General features: G+C 50.4%; 2 protein-coding genes across 4 annotated transcripts in view; one reads left to right on the plus strand and one right to left on the minus strand.

Annotated features, from left to right (window-relative positions):
• The window catches only part of PPIL2 (peptidylprolyl isomerase like 2), a 27351-nt gene extending 14475 nt beyond the window's left edge, over nucleotides 1-12876 (plus strand). Inside the window, exons 11-21 of one of the 3 annotated variants that reach the window (XM_063085675.1) lie at nucleotides 923-998; nucleotides 1572-1678; nucleotides 2092-2181; nucleotides 2476-2509; nucleotides 3093-3210; nucleotides 6665-6721; nucleotides 7366-7438; nucleotides 7542-7604; nucleotides 7747-7883; nucleotides 8231-8350; nucleotides 12763-12876. In XM_063085675.1, the coding sequence (XP_062941745.1) occupies nucleotides 923-998; nucleotides 1572-1678; nucleotides 2092-2181; nucleotides 2476-2509; nucleotides 3093-3210; nucleotides 6665-6721; nucleotides 7366-7438; nucleotides 7542-7604; nucleotides 7747-7883; nucleotides 8231-8324 (849 nt within the window). In that variant the 3' untranslated portion in view covers nucleotides 8325-8350; nucleotides 12763-12876. Of the gene's footprint in view, nucleotides 1-922; nucleotides 999-1571; nucleotides 1679-2091; nucleotides 2182-2475; nucleotides 2510-3092; nucleotides 3211-6664; nucleotides 6722-7365; nucleotides 7439-7541; nucleotides 7605-7746; nucleotides 7884-8230; nucleotides 8351-9449; nucleotides 9531-9639; nucleotides 10173-12762 lie in introns of those variants that run through there. The other 2 variants (XM_063085673.1, XM_063085674.1) reach the window with 2 other exon arrangements.
• YPEL1 (yippee like 1) overlaps nucleotides 9618-22626 on the minus strand; it is a 24793-nt gene continuing 11784 nt past the window's right edge. The window contains exons 2-5 of the mRNA XM_063085676.1: nucleotides 18957-19154; nucleotides 14994-15037; nucleotides 14439-14547; nucleotides 9618-13105 (exon numbers count right to left, since the gene is read on the minus strand). Coding sequence (XP_062941746.1) covers nucleotides 13016-13105; nucleotides 14439-14547; nucleotides 14994-15037; nucleotides 18957-19154 — 441 coding nt within the window. The 3' untranslated portion in view covers nucleotides 9618-13015. The remainder of the gene's footprint in view (nucleotides 13106-14438; nucleotides 14548-14993; nucleotides 15038-18956; nucleotides 19155-22626) is intronic.

The raw sequence follows: 22626 nt of genomic DNA on the forward strand, positions 1-22626 counted from the left end.
AGGAGGGCGTGGCCCCCTGGGTGCACAGGCACTGGCCACATGATGCCCAGAGCAGATCCAGAGGGAGATGGTGGGTATTTCAGGGACTATTGTGATGCTGAGGGGGATAGTGGTTCCCTGAGCCATAGTGTGGGATTTGTGTCTGCCTTTGTTGGGCCGAAGAGCTACTCCTATTGGACAGAGCCTGGTGCATTGGAGCCCAGGGGAATTATCCAGGAAAATCCGGAATTTTTTTTTTTGGCAGCTGGCTGGTATGGGATCTGAATCCATGACCTTAGTGTTAGCAGCACCATGCTCTCCCGCGTGAGCTGAGTGGCCAGCCCTGGAAAGTATAAAGAAGAAAGGCTGCTGTCCGCAGCCGCCCACTCTACCACAGCCGCCCTTAGTGCTTTGGTGTATTTTCTTCTGATGGGGAGAAAGCCTTCTTTTTTCTCTTTATGTAGGATTTTAAAAATAACATTTATTGGGGCTTTTTGTTCCCAATTAAAGAGTTAATATATTTACTGTAGAAAATTTGGAACCTTTAAAAAGAAACACAAAGTCACTCCTACCCCAGTCCTGGAGGGAGCCAGTCCTGTGGGGTATTTCCTTTCCAGGGTTTGATGTAACAACATGAGTCATGCCAGCTGACGCCCTGGCTCCCCCGTGGCTCCCACCCCCACCGTGGCCCCGCCTTGGCATCCTCCTGCTGCCATCGCTGTGCCCTCATCCTCTGGTCCTGTGGCTCCCAGCTGTAGGCCCTCAGAGGGAGCCGATGTGGGCTGGGTCGCCCTGCTGGCCCCATGGGCAGTAGTCAGGGAAGTCTTCCCAGAGGAGGGGCTCTGTGCAAGGCCTGGGCGGCAGTGGCGGCATGTGACTGGTGGTGCCTGCATCCGTGGCCTCCCAGGGCACTGCTAACCTGCCACCATGGTTTTTTCAACAGGCGCACTATTCCACGGGGAAGGTCAGTGCCTCCTTCACTTCCACAGCCATGGTTCCAGAGACCACGCACGAAGCAGGTAGCTGCCTTTGACTCTCCAGTGACCAGCAGTGCGACTTAATGGTGGCAGAGGGTGGATGCCCTCCTCCCCGCCTGCCCTCCTCAGCCTTGCTCAGTCGTGCTTGCACTGCATGGTCTCTCAGGCGATCAGGAGTGGGCGTGTGGAGACAGGACCTCTTGGAAGGTGGGATTCATGTTGTGGGGGTATGTGATGAGTACCAGGCCTGGGCCAGGAGGCTCCTCCCTCCCGTGCTGCTGTGGCCCCTGCCTTGGTGGTTTTGTGGGCACCTGCCTAGGCTTGTCAGTGGCTCCCACTGTTACCTGAGCCCCAAGTCCTTCCACTCCCACGCTGCCCACCCCAGCCTATGTCCAGGTGTTCCCAGCTTCCCCCCTTAACTGCCAGCCTCTGCCCCATGGGGACAGGCGAGCCTGTGTGGCCAGGGTACACCTTCGGCCTCCAGCCCTGCTCTTGGCCCAGGGCTGGGGCCGCGCCCTGGTGCTAAGCCTGTGTGTCAGAGGCCGGTGGTGCTGGGCGTGGAGGGGCTGCCGTGCGGGTAGAGGGTGGCTGTGGAGCTCGAGCTTCTGCTCACAGCTGCCATCGATGAGGACGTGCTGCGCTACCAGTTTGTTAAGAAGAAGGGCTACGTGCGGCTGCACACTAGCAGGGGCGACCTCAACCTGGAGCTGCACTGCGACCTGGTGGGTGCCACTTGACAGCCGTGTCTCAGACAGGGAGTGGCAGCTCTTATGTGCTGGTAGAAAATTCAGTCTGTCCCCAAGAGGCAGCTGTGGTGCCCCCTGCTTCCTCCTGAGAGGGGCCCTGTGAGCGGCACAGCACCCCTTTGGTACACACACGTACCCAGAGAAGGGGCCGACCCCGCTGCCCTGTGCCTCCTCCCTGCGGCACTCACCCCAGTCACGCAGTGGCCAGTAGCCCATTGTTTAGCTTCATGGGCCCTTCCCTACCCATTGGGGCCGGAGCAGACTGAGGGCTCGAGGCTCTGCACGCCAAGCAGCTGCCTGTCTGCCATGTGACAAAGGCTCCATGTGGCTTTTATGACCCTGCTGTGGGCTCCCACGTGCCTCACAGGAAGTATTGGGCTATTTTGCAGACACCAAAAACCTGTGAAAACTTCATCAAGCTTTGCAAGAAACATTACTATGACGGCACCATCTTTCACAGATCCATCAGGAACTTTGTGGTGAGTGATGCGGGTCAGCGCTGGCCACAGATGGGCACCCGGGCCAGGCCATGGGGGCAGGGCTGTCCTGTAGGTGAACCCTCTGTCAGGGAACCTGCAGGCCGGCCCGTGAGTCCCTGGCCCAGGCAGAACTGGGTTCATGCAGACAGGTGGCCTGGGAGGGCCCCTTGTCCTCACCAGGAGCTCAGACCTCGTGGAGCCATCTGGGGGGTGGGGGAGTCCTTTAGTCAGAGTGGGCGGTGGGGAGTGGGGCCTCGGATACGACCTGCTCACTGGCTTTTGTTCTGCTCACAGATCCAAGGGGGCGACCCCACAGGCACGGGCACGGGTAGGTCTGGTGTGCTCCGCAGGGCGAGGGGGAGGCAGGCAGGGGCTGTGTAGTGAGCTCCGGACACAGAATCTGATAGACCAGGGGTGGAAGCACAGGTGGGCTGCCAGTGTGCAGTGCCCCTCAGGCTGGCCCTTGGTTTTCTCATTTTGAGATGGTTGTGAGGTTGCGAGGCCCACAGGATACATGGAGGGGAACGGGAATGTACTGCGTCCTCCCTGGGCCCTAGGGGCACCTTGCTACCTCTCAAAGCCCACTCAGCCTGGCAGCTGCTTGGCCCAAGCGCACACCTCAGCCCAGCATAGCGCGAGCAGTAGTGACTTACAGCCTTGAGTTTTAGTCCCTGTCCTGGGGCAGGCCCCACGTGGGGCTGGGACGATGAGCTGCTTCCTGCCTGTGTGAAGGTGCAGGAGCTCCAGGGGGAGCTGGTGCTGAGGGGGCCTCAGGGCCTGAGCTGTCCTGGAAGGTGTTCCTGCCCCAGACAAGGCCCAGCAAGAGCCTGAGGCCCCTTGGGACTGGGTTTCTTGGGCTGGCCCAGCTGGGCCCAGTCACTCTCACCGCCAGCTGAGCTCTTCTTTTACAGGTGGGGAGTCATACTGGGGAAAGCCCTTCAAAGACGAGTTCCGGCCCAACCTCTCACACACAGGCCGGGGCATACTCAGCATGGCCAACTCGGGGCCCAACAGCAACAAGTCTCAGTTGTGAGTCTTGGTTGTGGGCTGGCTGTGGGGCAGGCCTGGGGAGGTGACTCACAGCTCTTCCTGGCAGTCTCTCCCTAAAGGGTGTGTTGGTCCTGGATCAACTGAGTGTCACCTGTGTTCAAATGGGGAGCCCCTGAGCAAGTCACAGGCAGAACTGCACGTGGAGCATGTGCTGTGAGAGGACAGAGCCAGTCATTACTGGGAGGTCCAGAAAGGCCTCTTGGAGGCTATGCTGGTGGGGAGTGTGTGTGTGTGGCCAGGAGGCTGTGCCAGGGGAGTTTAGCTTCTTAGGCCAGCACGTGGGGAGGAGGAAAGTGTGCAGGGGCAGCCTGGGCAGGGAGGTGCCCGGAAAGACACAGGAGACCCAAGGCAGAGCTTGTGGCCCTGCGGTGTGCGGTGAGTGTCAGCAGGTGGGGAGCGCCGCTGTGGCAGGAAGGCCAGGCATCGTGTTTCAGAAGGATAGACGTGTCTAAGAATGTGCCTTGACTTTCCCTTTGGATACGTCTTTTATTTGTTAATGCAGGCCAGCTGCCAAAACAACAACAAAAAAAACCAGTTTTTAAAATGTGATTTTATAGTTTTCTCTGTTTTGTTTTTGGTGGCTGGCCGGTATGTGGATCTGAATCTGTGATCTTGTGTTACCAGCACCATGCCCTCCCAAGTGAGCTAATGGCCAGCCGTGATTTTATGGTTTTCTTGACATGGGTCCTCTGCCTTTCTAGATAAAGCTACTCCTTAAGAATTTTATAATTTGGGGCTGGCCCGTGGCTCACTTGGGTGAGTGTGGTGCTAATAACACCAAGGCCACCCACGGGTTCGGATCCCACATAGGGATGGCCAGTTGGCTCACTTGGGAGAGTGTGGTGCTGACAACACCAAGTCAAGGGTTAAGATCCCCTTAATGGTCATCTTTAAAAAAAAAAAAAAAAAAAGAATTTTATAATTTGTAATATTTTTGTAAATGGATTTTTTCTGCCTACTTTTAGGGGATTATTGCTCATGTAAAGAAAAATTTCTATTTTATAACTAGCCACTTTATCAAATTCTCTTATAATTCAGGTAGTTTTATAAGAGTTTCTTGGGTTTTCTAGAGGCTCAAGCTTGCCAGTGAGATGTGGCCTCCTCTTCACTCCCCTGGTGTGCACATCAGTCAGGTCACAACACTGGCAGCCGTGTTAGGAAGCAGCAGAGTGGCCACTTCTGCCTTCCTAAGTGAGTGCTTTTCTGCCATCTGATGACATTTGTCATTAGGCCTATATTTTAGAAGAGGTGGCTGAATTTCCAGAGGCTTTTTCTTAGTATTTGTTATGACGATCCTACGCTTTGCTTATCCTCCTGGAATTTGTGGATGCAGCCACCGAGTAGCCTGGCCTTTCCAACTTGGCATTCTTGGAGTAAACCCTGGCCTGTCGCTGCTTTGTGGCTCACTCTACCGGCTGTGGACTGGCTCCATCAGGTTTTGGTGTGAGGGGCGTGTCCACTGTGTGCTGGGAGCTGCACTGGCTGTGGCCTTCTAGTTAAGATTACAGTGAAGTCAGCTGTTAGCAGCTGGCCAAGGACGGCATGTGCTCTTCTTGTTGCTCTATCCAAGCTCACGCCTCTTGCCTCTTTCCTCGTGGCACTTGTCTTTCTTGTTTAGCTCAGTGCTTTCTGTGGAGCTTACCAGTTTTTACCTTCTGTGTGATGTGTTCCGTGTCTCTCTTTAATTGCTCTTCCCAGTGTCTGCTCTCTCTCCACATTTTTTTTTTTTTTTTGCAGCTGCTGGTATGGGGATCCAAACCCTTGACCTTGGGGTCTCTCCACTTTCTTAACCTCATGTCTTGCTCTTGGCCATAGAAGATAGTTGGGTCTGCCTGCGGCTGTTGAAGGTGCACATCCCTTTTCCACTGCTTGCTGGTTGTTTCTAGTTTCCCCTCTAACTTCTTCTTAGTCAGGAATGGTCTAGGACTGTTTCTGATTTCCATGTAGTTCGGGCACGTGGTTTGTTTTTGCTGCTGTTTGGGGGTGGGGTCACTTTATTATATTTTAACTCTTCAGTTTAACTAGCTTATAAAACTGCTGGTGGATCAGTCGCGTTTTTTTTTCTTCTGATATTGTTTTGTACTTTCTCTGACAATTCTTGGCAAAGGTTTGCTTATTTCAGTCCTTTTAAGGAACTTCAGACTTTAATTTCTGTTACATCTTTGTTTTCCCCTTCATTGTTCTTTTCCTTCCTATTTTCTTCAGTTTTATTTTATTCTCTTTCTGGCTTCCTTAACTGTGTTAGCAATTAGCAAGAGAGAGCACCGCTTGCAGGTCAGAGTTCAGGTCTGCACTCTTGCGGGGTTGACATCTGTGGAGACTCGCCTGGTGGCCTCATGTGTGGTTCAACCTGGTGATTTCAGGAGTGTGTCCCCAGTTGGCTGGGTGATGTGTGTTCCATGCACTTGGTGGTTGTGTCCTGTGTCCTTCACCAGCGAGTCTGTGCAGGCTGTTGGGGACAAGGGTGCCACCTGCCCCTCTCCGGAGAATGGCTTCCTGCCCTTGTTCACTATGACACATCCCAGGTCGCTTTTTGCCTTCATCTCTTGTCCACTGTCTCCTTCCCTCCTTTCACTTTCAGCCTTTCAGATTGTCACATTCTAGGGCTGTCTTTCTAGGGCACACGCCTGCATTTTGGTTGTTTTAATTCATCCTGACAGTCGGAAGTGCGCACTTAACCTTCCGGTCAGGGTACTGCTTCCCGGCCCTCTCCTCTGTACTTTCTAGTCATCCTCTTTTATATTTCTTTTCATTTCCTCCTCTTCTCTTTCTCCTGGTTTGGAAGTCAGATATTTAAGTCAAGAAGTGCATCTGTTTAAAGTCTTGAGCAGCTAGGTAACGTCTCGACTTTCCTCCCGGACAAGCCCTGTCTGTCAAAGGCTTTCCTCCCAGCCACCACCCGTCCTCCACGTTGGTGTCATCGGGTATTTTAATTTCATCTCCTTTTGATGCCAAATTAGATGTGACATTTTCTTGGTCTGTTCCCGTTCAGTTACCCACGGTTCTTGTTTCCATCCTTGCTTCATTGCCTCCTTTCTCCCGGTTCCCAGCCTTGGTCCTCTACCTAGTCCCTCGATGGGGCAGGGCTGGGTTCTGGTTTCCCACTTGCCCCTTACTCCAATCCCATACTGTTCCAGAGCAGCTGCAAGGGCAGGCCCCATCGGCCCACCTCTGGCCTGGGCTCTGGGCGCAGGCTCCACCCACCGGGAGGCTGGCAGCGGCTGGGGCAGCTGGGGCAGGGTGCTTGGGGCTTTCTCCTTCAGCTTACCTGGGCGGCCCTGGCTAAAGCCTGCCCTGGGTGGCAGTGGTAGGCTCCCAGAACAGGCTGTGGAGGGGGTGGGGGGGGTTCTGGCTGTGTACCCAGCGGTGGCAGGACAAGGCAGTGGATGGAGAAGTTCACGGGCTTGCCCTAACCCTTGTCCTCCTCTCCCAGTTTTATCACGTTCCGCTCCTGTGCTTACCTGGACAAGAAGCACACCGTCTTTGGGCGGTAAGAGAAATGGCCGCGTGGAACCTGAGGTGTCGGCGCAGCTGGACGGGTCCCTTCCTCAGCGGGCACCTCCTCACTGCCTGTCCCCAGAGGATTGTGGCTATGCATGTGGAGTGGGGACTTGGGGCATTTCTGATGGGTGGGGGTGGCTTGGCTCTCCAGACCTGCCGGACTAAGGAGAGGGGGAAGCTTGGGCCAGCTGCCCTGTCCGGCTCACGCCCCCCACCTCTGGGCACTTTGATAGTGCCCGAATCGGAAGTCTGGGCCACATCTTGTCTTGCTCTTGGTCCCTTAGTCCAGGGGTTGGCAGACTTTTCTTGTAAAGGCCCAGGTGGTATTTCCAGTTTTGTGGGCCACACGGTCTCTGTGACAAGTACTCTTTGGTGCAGCATGAAACAGAATAGACAGCATGGAAGCAAGCGGGTGGGGTTCTGTCCAATAAAACTTGATTTACAAAACCAGGTGGCGGGGAGCTGGGTTTGGCCAGGGCTGTGGTCTCCTGGCCCCCCTCATTTCTCCTGTGGCCCCTCCTGGCTCGCAGCTAAGTTGCTGCCCCGAGCCCTGCCGGGCCCGTCTGACTGTGTGGCCCTTGTGGGATATCCTGCCTGGGCACGTGCAGACCCGCCTCCATCCCTCTGCTGCAGGGTTGTTGGGGGCTTTGACACGCTGACATCCATGGAGAATGTGGAAAGTGACCCCAAAACTGATCGCCCTAAGGTATGTGCCCAGGGAGACCAGAGGGACCACTGCCCGGTTGGTGCTGGGTGGGCGGGAGGGAGGAGCCTGCTGGCACCAGCCCTCAGCCCCCTTCCGCCGGCAGGAGGAGATCCGCATCGACGCCACCACGGTGTTCGTGGACCCTTATGAGGAGGCCGATGCTCAGGTGAGGGAGACGTGGGGCTGCCCCCGGGGAGGGCTCCAGGCAAGTCCTTCCTCGCTGGGGCAGGAGGGACCCTCACACCCCCAAACCCAGGGTCCGTCCCCGCCTGAGGCTCCTGGTCAGCCACGGCCCTGCTCTGCCACAGATTGCTGAGCAGCGGAAGAAGACACAGCTCGAGGCGGCCCCGGAGGCCAATGTGAAGACCAGCCAGCCCCAGCCGGGGAGCCAGGGCCCCCAGACGTACCGCCAGGGGGTGGGCAAGTACATCAACCCGGCCACCACGTGAGTGGGATGGGGCTGGCCTCTCCCATGTGTCCCTCCAAAAGGCAGGGACCCATCTAACAGTGCTCTACAAGGACCTACTGATGGCCCTGAGTCAGAACCTGGTGGAGGCGAAAGCCACGTGCACTAGACTCAAGCAGTGACTGTGTGTCCTGGGGACCACTGCAGCCAAGGGGATCTGCACCTGTGCACAGAGATCAAGATTTGGGGGACATGGGAGCAGTGATGTGTGTTTGGGGGGCCATGTGTAGACGTGGGATGTGTGAAGACTGCAGCACTTCGGGGTGTGGGCTCCCAGCTTGGGGCCTGATGCCTGCCCGGCAGCTGGAATCTGGTTCTCTTCCCAGGAAACGAGTAAAAGAGGAAGAACCATCAACCAGTACAGCCGCCCCTGTGGCCAAAAAGCCCAGCCGAGGTTTTGGGGACTTCAGCTCCTGGTAGCAACAGGCCAGATGCTCTAGATCCTGGTACGGATACAGGGCTGCAGGGCCCTGAGCTTTCTGCCTTCATAAGCCTACCCTACAGGCTGTGATCCAATAAAGCTCTTGCCTGTTGCCTGAGTCCCCTTTCCTGGCCCCTGGGAGCCCACAGCCTCCTTATTCCTCACCTGGTGCCAAGTGGCCAGGCCCTGTTTCCAAGGCATGGGCCCAGCCAGAGCCCACTTCTTGGACCTCCAGCACAGGGTCTGTCCCTAGACCAAACCTGAGGTGCAGGCTGGGACAGTGAGGAGGGATCGTGTCCCCATCTGGTTTTCTTAATCCCTCTTCCGTCATCTTAGGGACAGCCTGTTTACTCAGCATGGGTCCCTGACCAGCGCTATCACCTGGCACCTTGTTAGAGATACAGATTTGCAGAGCCCAGACCTGAACTGGAGCCTCCGGGGGCTGGGGCTCCTCGGGATGTGGTGTGACAACCCTCAGGGGTTCTGATGGAGCTGGAGGTGGAGGACCCTGGACTCCAGCCTTAGTGTTACTTTCAAAAGCCATTTCCACCGCCCCTTGCTGGGGCTCTCAGGACTGGACTTAAGCTTGATTCTTGGTTTTTCTCTTTTCCCATCTCTGATGCTGAAGCTACAGGCCGAGCCCTGGCTCCCTGGACGGCAGGCAGAGCCTCCCTGCCCCGCCCATGCCCCTCGCCCACCTCCACACACTGCCCAGGGACCTTCGTGACACAGCTCTGCCCACTGTCATTTCGCCTTGCACCAGTCATTGACACCTCCTCCCCAGCCTGTCCCTCTGCAGCTGCCCCTTCTGTGAGCAGGGCTCTGGCTCTAGAATGGCCTTCTAATCCCCTCCCTCACCCCCTTGCCCTCCTCCAGGCTGTCCCCAGTCCCTTCTTGTCCAGCTGCTGCCTGATAAACTCACATGTGTAAAAGCAGGTGGGGCTTAGGGGACATGGTGAGCGCCTAGGTGAACCTGAAACTGCAGGCCCAAGCCAGCACCCGGGAGGGCACGGGGCGTGTGCCAGAGAGGCCATGACCCCAGGGGAGGGATGGCCAGCACGTCAGGATGGTAGAGGTGCAGTCTCCCTAACTGTAATTATGCTTTTCTCCGGCCACACACGAAGCCCCCGACCAGGCAGTGAGCTTGGAGAAGCAGGACTGCAGCAGCCCCCAGCTCCTGGAGGAGCGCCGAGACCCGACAGCCCTTTGGTCCCAGTGGGTGCTGCAGGAAACCAGGGCTCAGCCCGTTGACAACGAGCACAATTTAAAAGGAGATGTTTGACATTGGAATCTTTATTTGTAAACCTTACACAGACACAGGACCAAGGGCTGGCAGCACGGCCAGAGGAGGCTGAAGGTGGCGTGTGCTCGAGCTTGGTGGTCCTGTTCCTTAAGGCAAAGCTTCTGGCTGTCCCCAGGTCGCTGTCTGGCAGTCCAGCCTTACCCAGTGGCCTGCACCTGCCCTGAGGTATGGGCCACACAGCCTCACCACTTGCCCCCACGCCCACCCCCACCAGGCAGAGGCTAGGCCCGCCGAGCGGTGTTTACAAATGACGGTTCACATTTCTGTAGTTCATTTTAGAGCTTAAATTTTAGTTTTCTAGATGTTAAAACAACTTGGATTTTGTAATTACCTGATGAGGTCATCACATAAATTAAAGGACTTATGGAAAGATTCTCATTTCTGGTCCTTTCTAGTATCTGACAGATGCCATCAAGCATGAAAGTGTTGAGGTATAAAAATACTGTATAAAATGGCAACAAAACTAAACCACATTTCTAAAGCAAATGTACTGTGCCAGAGACACTCCATTATGTTAAATGCATCTACAAATCCTGGCATCCCCTCCTGCTATTTAAAATAAAAAAATTTTTAAAAATTAAAAAAGAAAATTTTAATAGAAGTCATGGGATGATATTTATTTAGGAATTTAAGAGGGTGGAACAGTCCAGCACTTTACCAGCACATCTGGTTATGGTATTGTGAATATCACATCCCTGGAAGCCAGCTCACAGTCAGTTCATTTGGTTTAAAAAGAGCTTGTATTTTGCAGAAAACCAACGAAAAAAGTGATAGAAGGTTTGCTGGTATCAGTTACCAAAAAAATACAAAAAAAGTACTAGTAAAAATTTTTCAATCAATGCCATCACAAAAGACAATACAAAAACCAAAGTGCTCAAATTGAAGGAGCAGTAAACTTGCCCAGAACATATAAAAGCTTTAAATATAATTTTAGTATATACAAAAGTTGGTCAGAAGAATTTCAGAAGATTCTCTCTTCCATTTAAATGAAGCATCTTCTGGAAACGTGCCCAGGAGCTGGGCTGCCCTCCAGCTGGGCTGCCCCAGCAGGTCGGTGACAGCATGAGCCCCCAACCATCTCCCCATGTCTTCTGGGAGCCTCCAAAGCCAAGTCCCCACTTGTAAGAGGAATGACGACTGGAAGGGAAGGGTTGGTTTTTTTTCAGCCACTAGTACTTATCTCCCATCAAGAAAGGCGTCTTTCAGCCCCTTCACAGTTTCAGACAATGGACTGAAGCCACAGACATTGCTACCTTATGTGCCAGCTCATGAATGAAGCACCTTCAGATTTCACATCACAGCAGCCAGGCCCCTGTCGTGGGGAGTGGCTGGATGCTGAGGAAGGCCTCCGGACGGACAGCTGCACGGACCTAGGGACAGCAGGGCGGGCTGGGCAGCCTCAGTCTGCAGGGGCAACTAGCTCTGGGAGAAAGCAGCCTGCGGGGCCACAGCCAAACACACAGGCTTGCTGAATTGTGCAAAGATTTCCTTCCTTTCTAGGGAAAATTTCTAGGTTGTAGATGTGCTTAAAGTAGTTTTTGCCACAGCTAAGCTGATGTGTCTCAGAGATGTGCCCACCAGGCCACTGGGCTCACGGCAGTGGCATTCCTCATGTTCCAAGGCTGTGAGCCTCAGGCAGGGAGATGGTACCAGAAGGTACGCTATAGAGGGAGCAGTGAGCCAGAGCCTGTGGCAGCCAGGGGGTGTGGGTTGGGAGGGAGCAGAGAGGGTTGGAGTCAGGGAGGGGTATCTAAAGCTGTATGGGACATTTTCCTACTGTCCTCAGCCAGCTTGCACTCGCTGCCACTAGCTAGCCTCGTATGAAGGCAGTTTCAGAGCCATCTCCAGGCTGAGAAATATCTGCACACTGCTCTCCTATCTCCCTGCTTCTCACCTTCCCTAGGCCCTTTTCCTGCTCTTCTGCCCTGAGTCAGGTTACAAAACATTGAAAGCCAAAACTTATCTGGGCATGGCTTTTGGCCTCCATTCTCTGCAAATTGGCCAAACCCTTGCACAGTGCCCTGCAGAGGCCCAGATGGATGGGCAGGCACACAGGACCTGGGAGACTACACAAGTCCCCTCTGTGTCAGTCCATGTGATGTAGCAGGCAGCAAGGTGCGATACTGCCAGCAAACCAAACATCTTCATTTACAAAGTTTAAACCTGTCTCGCAACTTTAGCCTTTCCTGAAAATATCTTAAACAATCTGGCAAATCTCAAGTTTTGAAGTCTTTTCAGTTGGGTCTGGCCTCTTTCATATGAGAAAATAATTCTTTTTCTTCAAGTACATCAGGGTAGAAAATGAAATCTGACTTTTACTCAGTCCTGTGTTACTCTGTAACTACATGGACCAGCCACTCTGTGACTACTTGACACACAGGCTGCTGTGACTGATGAGGGTGCTACCCCCGGTACCAGACCCTGCGAGGCTGTTGCCTCAGTAACACTGCCTCTGCGGCCCCTGGGACAGTCTTCTCTAATGACTAGTTCACTGGGTTTCTAGTTAACTGATCTGGCTTAAACAAGATGTTCTGGCTGGCCAGTTAACTCAGTTGGTTAGAGCACAGCCTTATAATACCAAGGTCACAGGTTCGGATCCACATACCAGGCAGCCACCAAAAACAAACAAACAAGATGTTACAATTTGACTCATTTCTCTATTTATACCTTATCTAAAATCTTATCAGTGGTGTCCTCTGTTTTTGAACAGGCAAAAAAAAACCCCAATACCCTTGGTGTATAAGTTTGTTGACTGCTTCTGGAAGATTCTTTTTTGTGTGTGTGTGACTGGCCAGTACAGGGATTCAAACCTGTGACCTTGGGGTTATGAGCCTGCGCTCTAACCAAGTGAGATAACCTAGAATATTCTTAATGCCTTAACAGTTCATCTATAAGAGAAATAATCAATTTGCAGTTTTGCAAATTAGAAAAAAAAGGGGGGCTACAATACATTTACTCTAAAAAAGGAGAGGCAAGGCCTGCTCTCTACAGAGACCCAGTCCCTATGGTCTTTGGAGACTTGACTTGGTTTCTATCAAACATGAAAAAGCACAGCCACATGATGTGGAAGGCAGAGGTCAAAAGAAGGTATGAACTAGGTGAAGAAGTCATCAGTTGTCTAATTCTTTCTCTAGATCTTGAGAAGATCGAAAAAGAATATTGAAAATTTTCAGAAACAACATGTTCACGAAGAAGACACAGATCAGAGGGGACGCCTTACCCAGGGAAATGGCCATGAGGCCTTCGAGTGTCAAGAGCTAAGCAGGGGACCAGCCTGAGAGGTTGAAGTTCAAGAAACAGAGCGTCATCAGGATGCTCCTCCATGGCCATCACACTCACAGTCTCTTTCACAGAAGGACATTCAAAGGAGAGTGGGAAGCTTTCACTTTACTCCCAACCATTGTCTTTGATCATGTGGGCAAGCTCAATAATAAATTTTCCTTCCTTATATTTCTGACTGCTCTCAAAGGCATGTTCCTTGAAAAAAAAGAAGTAGAGAGAAGGTTTAGGACAGAATCGGTTTCATTTTGCAACTTCATTACACTCTTGGCAAAGAAAATAAGTCTATAGTATTATCTATACCCAGATGTCCCCTGAGCGTGCACTGACCTGGGGCCAGGAGGGGACTGTCTCAGGCAACAAGTCCACTTTTACTTTTTAAAAAAAAATTTTTGTTGTATTTTTAAAAAAATTTTTTGGCGGCTGGCCCATGCAGGGAACTGAATCCTTGACGTTGGTGTTATAACACCGCACTCTACTGACCACTTTTACTTCACATTCATCATTAAACTCACAGGGCAATGTTAATTTATAACCGTTCACTGACCATCTACGTGTGGGCAGTTTAGGAGTATAGAGAGGTGCAAGACCCCCTGCCAGGAGTTCCGTGTAAGAGGAGAGTGAAGGCAGGGACAGCGAGAGTGATGGGGAAGAGAAGGCCCTTCGTGGGGGTGTGCAGGCCTCGTCTCCCTGCCGGGAACTGTGACCCCTCACAGCTTATAACACCAATGGGGAATCGGAGACCAGAGACAATCACCTGCAGAAAGAACGCAGGTGACACCTTTGAAACGGAAGGCCCCTCACTTAGATGGGCCTCAGGTGCCAGAAGGTGGGGGTGGGGACTTTTGCTGGGAGAGATACTGTCAACACGTAAGTGTCTGAGATGGCCCAGGGGAGGGGAGGACTTAGCTGACAAAGGTCAGCCAGAGAGGTGGGCCCCAAGCATCCATACTGGCTTCTACAGTGAAAAGACCTGAGAGACTTCAGGGAGAGTATCGGGGACCAGGGGGAGACCAGGCCTGGGGGGATGGCAGGAGGGGGCTGGGAGGGGCAGGCCTGTAATCTTTTGGATGTCAGATCACCACATGGTGCAGCAAGAAGGAAAGGAGAGGTGAAGGCTGGGAGAGGGGCAGGGATAGAGATTTTCGAAGAAGGGGCTGGGGACAAGAGCTCATGGGTGGCGGGGTGGGCCTCAGTCCCGGACCCCAGCAGGTCCTTGCACTGAGAGCTTACCCCTTACAGTGAGAGCAGCCTCATGGCAGCCCCCTCAGGCTCCTCCTGCCCCATGCCCTGTGGGACCTGGGGCAGCACTGGTGACTGGCGCTGGCTGGGCACAGTGAGTGTGGCCACGCCCTGTGCTTGCCTGTGTTTAACTGGCTTCTGGAGAAACTACTGGAAAACACATTGTCTTTGATTGACATCATCTATCCCACTCCTGGGGAGGTCTTACTTGGTTGCAAATGAACTGCATGTCCATTTATGGCCTGTCACAAGTGTCACAGTGACCCTGCTAGAACAGGCAGGTACTCACGTATTTCCACCCGAGCGTGGTCTTGCAGTTCTCACAGTAGATGTCCGCCACCGCATGCAGCCCAGTGAGGAGGACCCTCTCCTCAGCAGGGCCGCAGCCCACGTTCACCCTGCGGGGACACAGGCAACAGTGCTGGAGGCCCTGCCCTGGCTCCATCTCCAGCCCAGCTTCCCTGGCCCCGCACAGAAAAGTTCACCAGAAATGGAGAACTTTCCAGAGAGAAGCACTGCACCTTTTCAGCTTCCCTGCCCCCTTCCCACCACCACTTTCAATAAGAAGAAAGGACTTTTTATCTCCCCGTGAGAATCCTAAGATGGGAAAGGCTGAGCAGGAGCTAAGTGCTCAGAGAATACAGTTACGCTTTCAGGAACTCCCAGATGAGGGCGAGTAGGTTCTTTAAGGTCAGATAAAGATGCTGGATAATTCTAGACCACTGGTGGCACTCCATTTACACACTTCAGCTTTGAATATTTAAACAGGTGGCTCTCCAGAAGCCATCGATGCCATCCCAGAGGAATCCATGCCCCCAGCAGCCTGATGACGACGGGTACTCACACAGAATTGAAGAGGTAGGCTCGCCCTTGACTCCCCTGAAAGGACTGCAAAGAAGAAGATGGTGTTAGAAGGCTGGTTATGGTAAGACAACAAGGGACAAGGAGTTGTACATTCTGGAAGGAAAGAGGAACAAGGTGAGCTGTGGGGTTGTGTGCAGAGCGAGAGCCACCCAGAGCCCCTGTGGGGCTGCCAGGGCTTGTCAGCTCCACCAGGTCAGGTCACCCAGAGCAGAGCAGATGGAGTGCCACCAGAAGAGCAACGGTCACCAAACAGAGCAACACATTGTTTCTGAGTCCAGCCTGAGTCAGGCTGATGCTGTGTACTTCATTGTTCCGCAAGGGACTGTACAGTGAAATCACAGAACCAGTTTCAAAATGGTGAGCTTCATGGGCTTAGCCAAGTCCACCCAATTAGAGGAGATCTAACATGGGATGGTGAAAGATCTTCTCCACCAGAAAACCTGCAGGCCCTCAAAACGCTCTCCTCACCGCCTCTTCTAAAGCGGTTCAGAAGCATCACGCATCACTGTCTGTCAAGTATTAGAGGGCAAGGGGAAGTTTCCAGACTTTTCCATTGAAATAAAAAAGTGCCGCAGCCCAAGAAAGCAACTTAACTTGAAGAAAAGAACCTTCCAGTGACATCTCACCCCAGCAAAATGTGGCCAGCTAAGAAATAGCTCATAGTACATTCACGTATTCTAAGATGACTGAATGTAAAGGAGCCAGGATAGGACACTGAGCCTCCCTGATACACTTGGCCAGTCCCCATGACCTTCACTCTCAGGAACAGGAGAGAACGCCAGATGGGAGGACTCGTCTGCTCTGCTGCCAGCCTCAAATGACCAAACACAACATGATCAACCTCAAAAGTAATCAAAGAAATGCAAACCAAATCAAGAACACTGTGAGGGGCTGGCTGGCCAGCTCGGTTGGTGAGAAGGCGGTACTGATAACATCAAGGTCCAGGGTTTGATCCCCGCACCGGCCAGCCACCAAACCACCACCACACACACCACCCAGAAGGCTGTGACGAATGGAGACAAACACAAACTGCCAGTATCAAAATGTAAAAGGCACATATCATATGACCCAGCAATATCACTTCTAAGAATTTACTGTAAAAAACAAACCAGCTGAGCACATAAGAAATGTGCCAAGAACAGTCACCATTACAGTGTCCATGATCAAAACTGGGAGACCCACCAGCAAGCGGGTAAACAGCGGCACCCACACGGGCCCCTGCACGGCTGGGGCAGGTGGCGGGAGCACACGTGGGAAGATAGTCATAAAATATTAAGGAAAGAAAAGTGAGCTGTAAAATGAGTGTCACGGGAGCTCTTTATTTAAAGTAAAAAATGTGTTCCTATAGGCCAAAAAATAGAGACATACCCCAACCTACTAACAGCCGCAATTCCAGGAATGAAGCTGAGGCAAGGCAGGAGAAAAAAGTAATTTTCATTTTTTACTTTCCATATACACATTATTTTAATGTGTGACTATGAGCAATAATTTCTTTTATAATTGAAAAAAGAAAAACAGGAAAAAAGCCCAGAACCCCGGTTGACCCTCATAGATATCTCACCTGAACATGAAATAAACTTTTGCTTTAAGCCACTGAGATTTGGGAGTCTCTCTCCTACCTAGCCTGAGACTAGTAGTGCTTTGGTTTTATAATACGGTCTTCAGACTTAAAAAAGGGATATTTCCTTAAGTAGTTTTCTAGGATTAGTAATATTATTCTATGTTCAATTTAACTAACAATCATCTTACAAACTTTTCATACATCTTTACCAGCTTTCAATTTTCTAGACTGAATTTCCTAATTTCCCCACCTATTCTGCAAGTCCTTATTTTTTTACTTTTTTATTTTTTCTGCAAGTCCTTATTTTTAAACAGGGTTTGGATCAGTGATGGGAGTAGCTCTGTGATTCAGATTCAGACCTGACCAGAGCTGTAGACAGCATATTTCTTCTGTAAATTAGGGCCAGGAGATAAATAGTTTAGGTTTTGCAGGTCTCTGTTCAACTATGTCATAATACAAAAGTAGCTATTGTTGATACGTAAATGGATGAGCAAGGCTGTGATCCAATAAATCTACAAAAACAGATGGTGGGCCAGACGTGGCCCACAGATTACATAGTTTGCTAAACAGCTAAGAGTCTTCTAGCAACTAGAGCTGCTTATAACAAGAACAGGATCCCTTGGACCAGGGGATTTCTTGTTAGTGACAAATATGGACTTGGAGACTGGATGAACCACTGTCAAGATGGTGTCTCAAGATGGCACCTCTAGCCTGTGAACTAGATTCTGTGACATGTGAGAAGTGTTCTTTACGGTTTCAATGAACTCCTCCATTGGAGGAGACATAAGGAAGAAAAGAGACAGTTCAGTATAGTTGTCATCTTCATCACCAGCTGGGACGCAAGGTTCTGGGACCTGTGTGCTTGGGAAGCTTAGTTCCTGGCATTCTTCTCATCCTGAAATGCTCATTTAGTGTCATGACTGATAATGGTTTCCACTGACTTCCTAGCAGACTTTGGCTTTTTTTTTCTTTTTTCTATTTCTTGGTAGCTGGCCAGTATGGGGATCTGAACCCCTGGCCTTGGTGTTGCAGCGCTGCACTCTAACCAGCTGAGAGAACTGGCCAGTCTTGGACTTCTGCTCGAGATAATGTTTTTTCCCCTCTCACTGAGCTGATCTTGATGTAATTCTAAAAACAGCTAAATGGCTTTGGGTTTCTTTGAAAGAAGCATCTCAAATTCCTTTTGGCCCATGCAATGATGGACACTGCCGGCATGCATCATAATGACAACCCTACATGGTGCCCGGCACGGACCACCTGCTCAGGTGAAAGGTCATGGCTGGTGCGTGGGTGTCATGGGCTCCAAGACCTCACCAAGCCACACAGCCGCCACCTGGAGGCCCAAAGCGGCTCTGCCTCTTGCTAATTCACGCCTCTGTTTTCCACAGCGTGCCTGCCTTGGAAAGCAGAGTGCCTCAGGTACATGCAAGTCTTAGCCGAAACTTCTGAGTGGACAGAGGAGCCATGGAAGCAGCGAGAGCAGAAACTTTGTCTTGTTAAACAGTTTTTACTGCAGATGATGAGCAGGAATGACACTACCTCTCTTACTACCTGGCGAAATACAGGTAGATTGTAAATGTTCTTCTGAGTCGAACAAGAAAGTTGAGAAAAGGTTCCTGAAAGGCACAACTTCCTGATGGGCTTTGTTTTCAAGCAGGTTTGTGTAGCTCAGGAGGATGAGTGTGTGGAGGGTCATGACCTTTGAGGGTGGGGGTCATGACCTGTGAGGATGGGTCAGGGGTCATGGCCTGTTAGGATGGGTGGGAGAGGACTGTTGCTGCCAACGTGAGCATTATTAGCTCACCTATTACGTTTGGATTGTTCTAAATATTCATGATTGGGAGGAGCCAGGCGTTCTCGTCCAAATCTTCAAGGTGGCCCGTGGGTCTTGCACATACAGCCTGGCCACAGCTTCCCTCCAGGGCTCCTGCAGATCCTGGCGCAGGTGGCTGTGCCCTCCTGGGCATTTTCTTCAGCAGCCTCTTTCCTTCTTAACCATTCTGAGTTTCAAAAATTTCTTAATTCCCTTCTTATTAAACTATTTCCACAGATTTTCTATATTTCCTTTGTCCCTTCAATGCCTCTGATTTTACATTAATTTTACTGACTCATCTTGCTCTTCCTAATCTACAGGAGTCCCAGCTGCCCGGCCTTCCAAAACCCACCCATTGTGCTAAGATCATGACCAAGGTCAAGGTACAGTCACACCCATAATCACACGCAAAACTTTCATCAATGCTGCCCAGAAGGCTCTAGACTTTCAAGACACAGCAAAAATTCAGGAAGTCTGTGATGATTAAATATTTGCCTACTAAGTAGGTACCATGATGACAAATAATCACATTAATGGTGTTTCATCAATTTTGTGACATAAACACTTGCCTTGGAGATTAGCTCATCATGATTGGCCAGGTGAGCTCTGCAGTGGATACAGCTGTACGTCCGGTGACAGTTTGGCAGATAAGCTTGGAAAGTTTTGGACTTGGTCATCTTCACCATCTCTGCTGGGCACTCCTCAGGCAGCTCAGGGCTGACACTGGAAGAATCGCAGCTCTGCTGGGCTCTCTGACAAAAGAAACACTGGAAAATACACGCAAGAGCCGTCGTTGTGTGGGAGGGTGTGTGGCACTGTCCACACTGCTGGGACGAAAGAAAAATGTCACAACCTGTCAATGAATCAGACAAAGCTGTGGGTTATAGGGAGAACGAAATGCACTCGGGAGGATGTTTAGGATTCATGTGTTTTGAAAAATGGGGAGGGTGTAGGACTAGAAGTTAAAGATCTAATTCTTTAATATTAATTGCACATGAAAAGAATGCTACCGAGGTCAAGGGACTGGATCCCCACACCAGCCAGCCGCCAAAAAAACCAAAAAGAATACTAATACCTAGTCACTGATTAACCATCCTACATTTAGTTAGAAGTGGCAAGTGAACCACTTTTACATACAAATAATTTGAGAAAAGCATTTGATCAAGTACATCTTATATACCACGTTTGGCTTCGAAAAACATGAAAGAAAAAGTGCCGAGAAGATACTCGCGTGCATGACCCGACAGCAGCACTGGCCATGTCTTGCCCCAAATCCTGGAATTAATGACTCATAGCACCATGACATTTATGAATATGGTGATGGATCCAGTATTAATAATTTATTTAAGAAATTACGTATTGGTCCAGAAATAAATACTCATATATGGTCAAATGATCTTTGACAAGGGTGCTAAAACCACTCAATGGTGCTGGGACAACTGTGTATCCCACTACAACAAAATGAGGTTGGACTATCACCTAACGCCATATACAAAAATTAACTCAAAATGGATCAAAGACCTAAACATAAGTGCTAAAACTATAAAACTCTTAGAAGAACACATAGGGGGAAAGCTTCATGACCTTGGATTTGGCAACAATGTCTTGGATATGACATCAAAATAAAAGCCAGCAAAAGAAAAAACAGACAAATTGAACTTCATGAAAATTAAAACTTCTGTGCTTCAAAGGACACTACCAACAGAGTAAAAAGGCAAACCATGGAATGGGAGAAAAGATTTTCAAATCATATACCTGACAAAGTGTTAATAGCCAGAATATATAAAGAACTCCTACAACTTAATAACAAAAAAAACAATGTGATTAAAAATGGGCAAAGGACTTGATAGACATTTCTCCAAAAATGATATACCATGGCCAATAAGCACACGAAAAGATGCTCAACGTCACTAAACAATGGGGAAATGGAAATCAAAACAAGGAGATATCCCCTCCCTCCAGTTACAATGGCTGTTATCAAAAAGACAAAAGAAAACCAGCATTGGCCAGGACGCGGAGAGGAGGGAAACCTGCACCCTGTGGGTGGGAGCAGAAACTAGTGCAGCCATTATGGAAAACAGTATGGAGGTTCCTCAAAAAATAAAACACAGAATTACCACATGTTTCAGCAATTTCATTTCTCGGTATACACACAAAAGAACTGAAAGCAGGGCTCAAAGAGGTATCTGCACACCATGCTCACAGCAGCACTATTCACAATAGCCAAAAGGAGCAAGCCCAGTGTCCATCAACGGACGGACGGATAAACAAAATGTGGTATATATCCATACAATGATTATTATTCAGCCTTAAAGAGGAAGGAAATTCCAGTACATGCTACAACATGGATGAATTTTGAGGACATTATGTGAAACCAGCCAGTCACGAATGGACAAATACTGTGAGTCCACTTGCATGAGATAACTAGAGTAGTAGCCAAGTTCATGGAGACAGAAAGCGGACGGTGGCTGCCAGAGGCTGGGGAGGGCAGTGGGGAGTTAGCGTTTAATGGGTCCAGGGTTTCAGGTTGGTAAGGCCAAAACACCCTGGAGATGGACGGTGGGGACAGTTACATGACGGTGTGAATGTTCTTAATGCTACTGAACTATACACTTCAAAATGATTAAGATGGTAAATGTTATGTGTTGACCACAATTGATTAAAAAAAGAACGTATCATTTTTATGTTTTTAATGTATTGTTAAAAGAAGAGGAAGAAGAGTGTAAGTGCAGGACTGATCCTGCCATCGTTGGCACCAGGAATGGGAGCCGAGTCTTCGGGAGTGGCACCCTCTGAGCTTGGCTCTCCTTGTGACAGACGTCCTGCATGAGTTGGGCACATGGGGATTTTCTTTTAGGGCAAACAGAAGAGCAAGATTTGTCCCAAATTCAAGAGCACGGGACTGGGAACAGGAGCTGAGAGCTCGGAGGTGGCCTCGGCCAGGGGAGGCTGCTCCTCTTTCCTCAGGTACACAGCCTGCCCCTTGCAACCTGCTTGGCAGCAGCCACCCTCCCCCTCCTGTGCCCTTCCCTGGGACAACACCCAGGGACAACGTCCTTCTGGAGCCACCACAGCCTTCCCAGGTCCCTCCACCTGCCCAGGCAGCTCTGATCTCTGCCCAAGTACTCTTGTATTAAAGGACCATGTTTTTAAATTTGTGAATTAAGTTTTGAATGGGCAGAACATAGTGTCTGTAAATATGTGAACTGAACACAGACACAAAACACCTGCATGCCCACCACCCAGTGTGGAACTGGGACTGGTCACTGCTGGGTCTCAGTGCCCTTCTGCAGTGCCCCCAGCCTGAGATGCCACCTAATTTGGACTTTCTGTTTATCATTCTTTGATTGTCTCAACAGCTGTGAAATGTGTGTGACTTTGAGTGATAACACCGTGTCTTCCATGGGTTTTTTTGTGGGGGGGGGGGCAGGTAGCCATTATGGGGATCTGTACCCTTGACGTTGGAAGTGTTACAACACCGTGCTCTAACCAGCTGAGCTAATTGGCCAGCCCCCTCTTCCGTGTTTTGAACTGCATATGATGCTGTGTGACTTCTCTGCTGGCACGTAGCCGAGTCTGCTCGTGTCCCTGCCAGCAGTGGGTAAGTTCCCACTGACCTTCGTCCCTGCCAACTTGACGTGGTTAAATTTGTAAATGTTAGCCACTTCTTATTGTGGCTTTAATTTGTGTCAACCTGATCATTCATTAAGGGGGCACCTCTCACAGTTCTTCTTCTGTGATGCTCCTTTTCAAAGTTTTTGTTCCATTTTCTGTTAGTGGTTGGCTCCTTTTCTTATCAGTTTGTAGGAGTACACGATACATTCTGAGAACTAAAGCACACACAAAGCAATACGAGTTGTGTATTATAAGCATTACTGTAATGTGGACCTGCCGCCTCCTCCCAGGAGAGTGAGATGCTCTGGGGACAACGCCATGGCTGATGGTCTTCTTCATGCACTGCAAGAGCAGAGGTTAGAGCCCTGCAGCAGTCACGGACATCTGGATGTGATCACTTTTTTCTTTGTTTTTGGTGGCTGGCTGGTACAGGGATCCAAACACTTGACCCTGGTGTTACAACACCACACTCTAACCAACTGTCCTAACCTGCCAGCCCTATGTGATCACTTTTTATTTTATTTATTTATTTATTTATTTATTTATTTATTTATTTTTTGTCTTTTTTGTGACCGGCACTCAGCCAGTGAGTGCACTGGCCATTCCTATATAGGATCCGAACCC

Source organism: Cynocephalus volans, chromosome 2 (assembly GCF_027409185.1).
Source record: "Cynocephalus volans isolate mCynVol1 chromosome 2, mCynVol1.pri, whole genome shotgun sequence".
NCBI classification, from domain to species: Eukaryota; Metazoa; Chordata; class Mammalia; order Dermoptera; family Cynocephalidae; genus Cynocephalus; species Cynocephalus volans.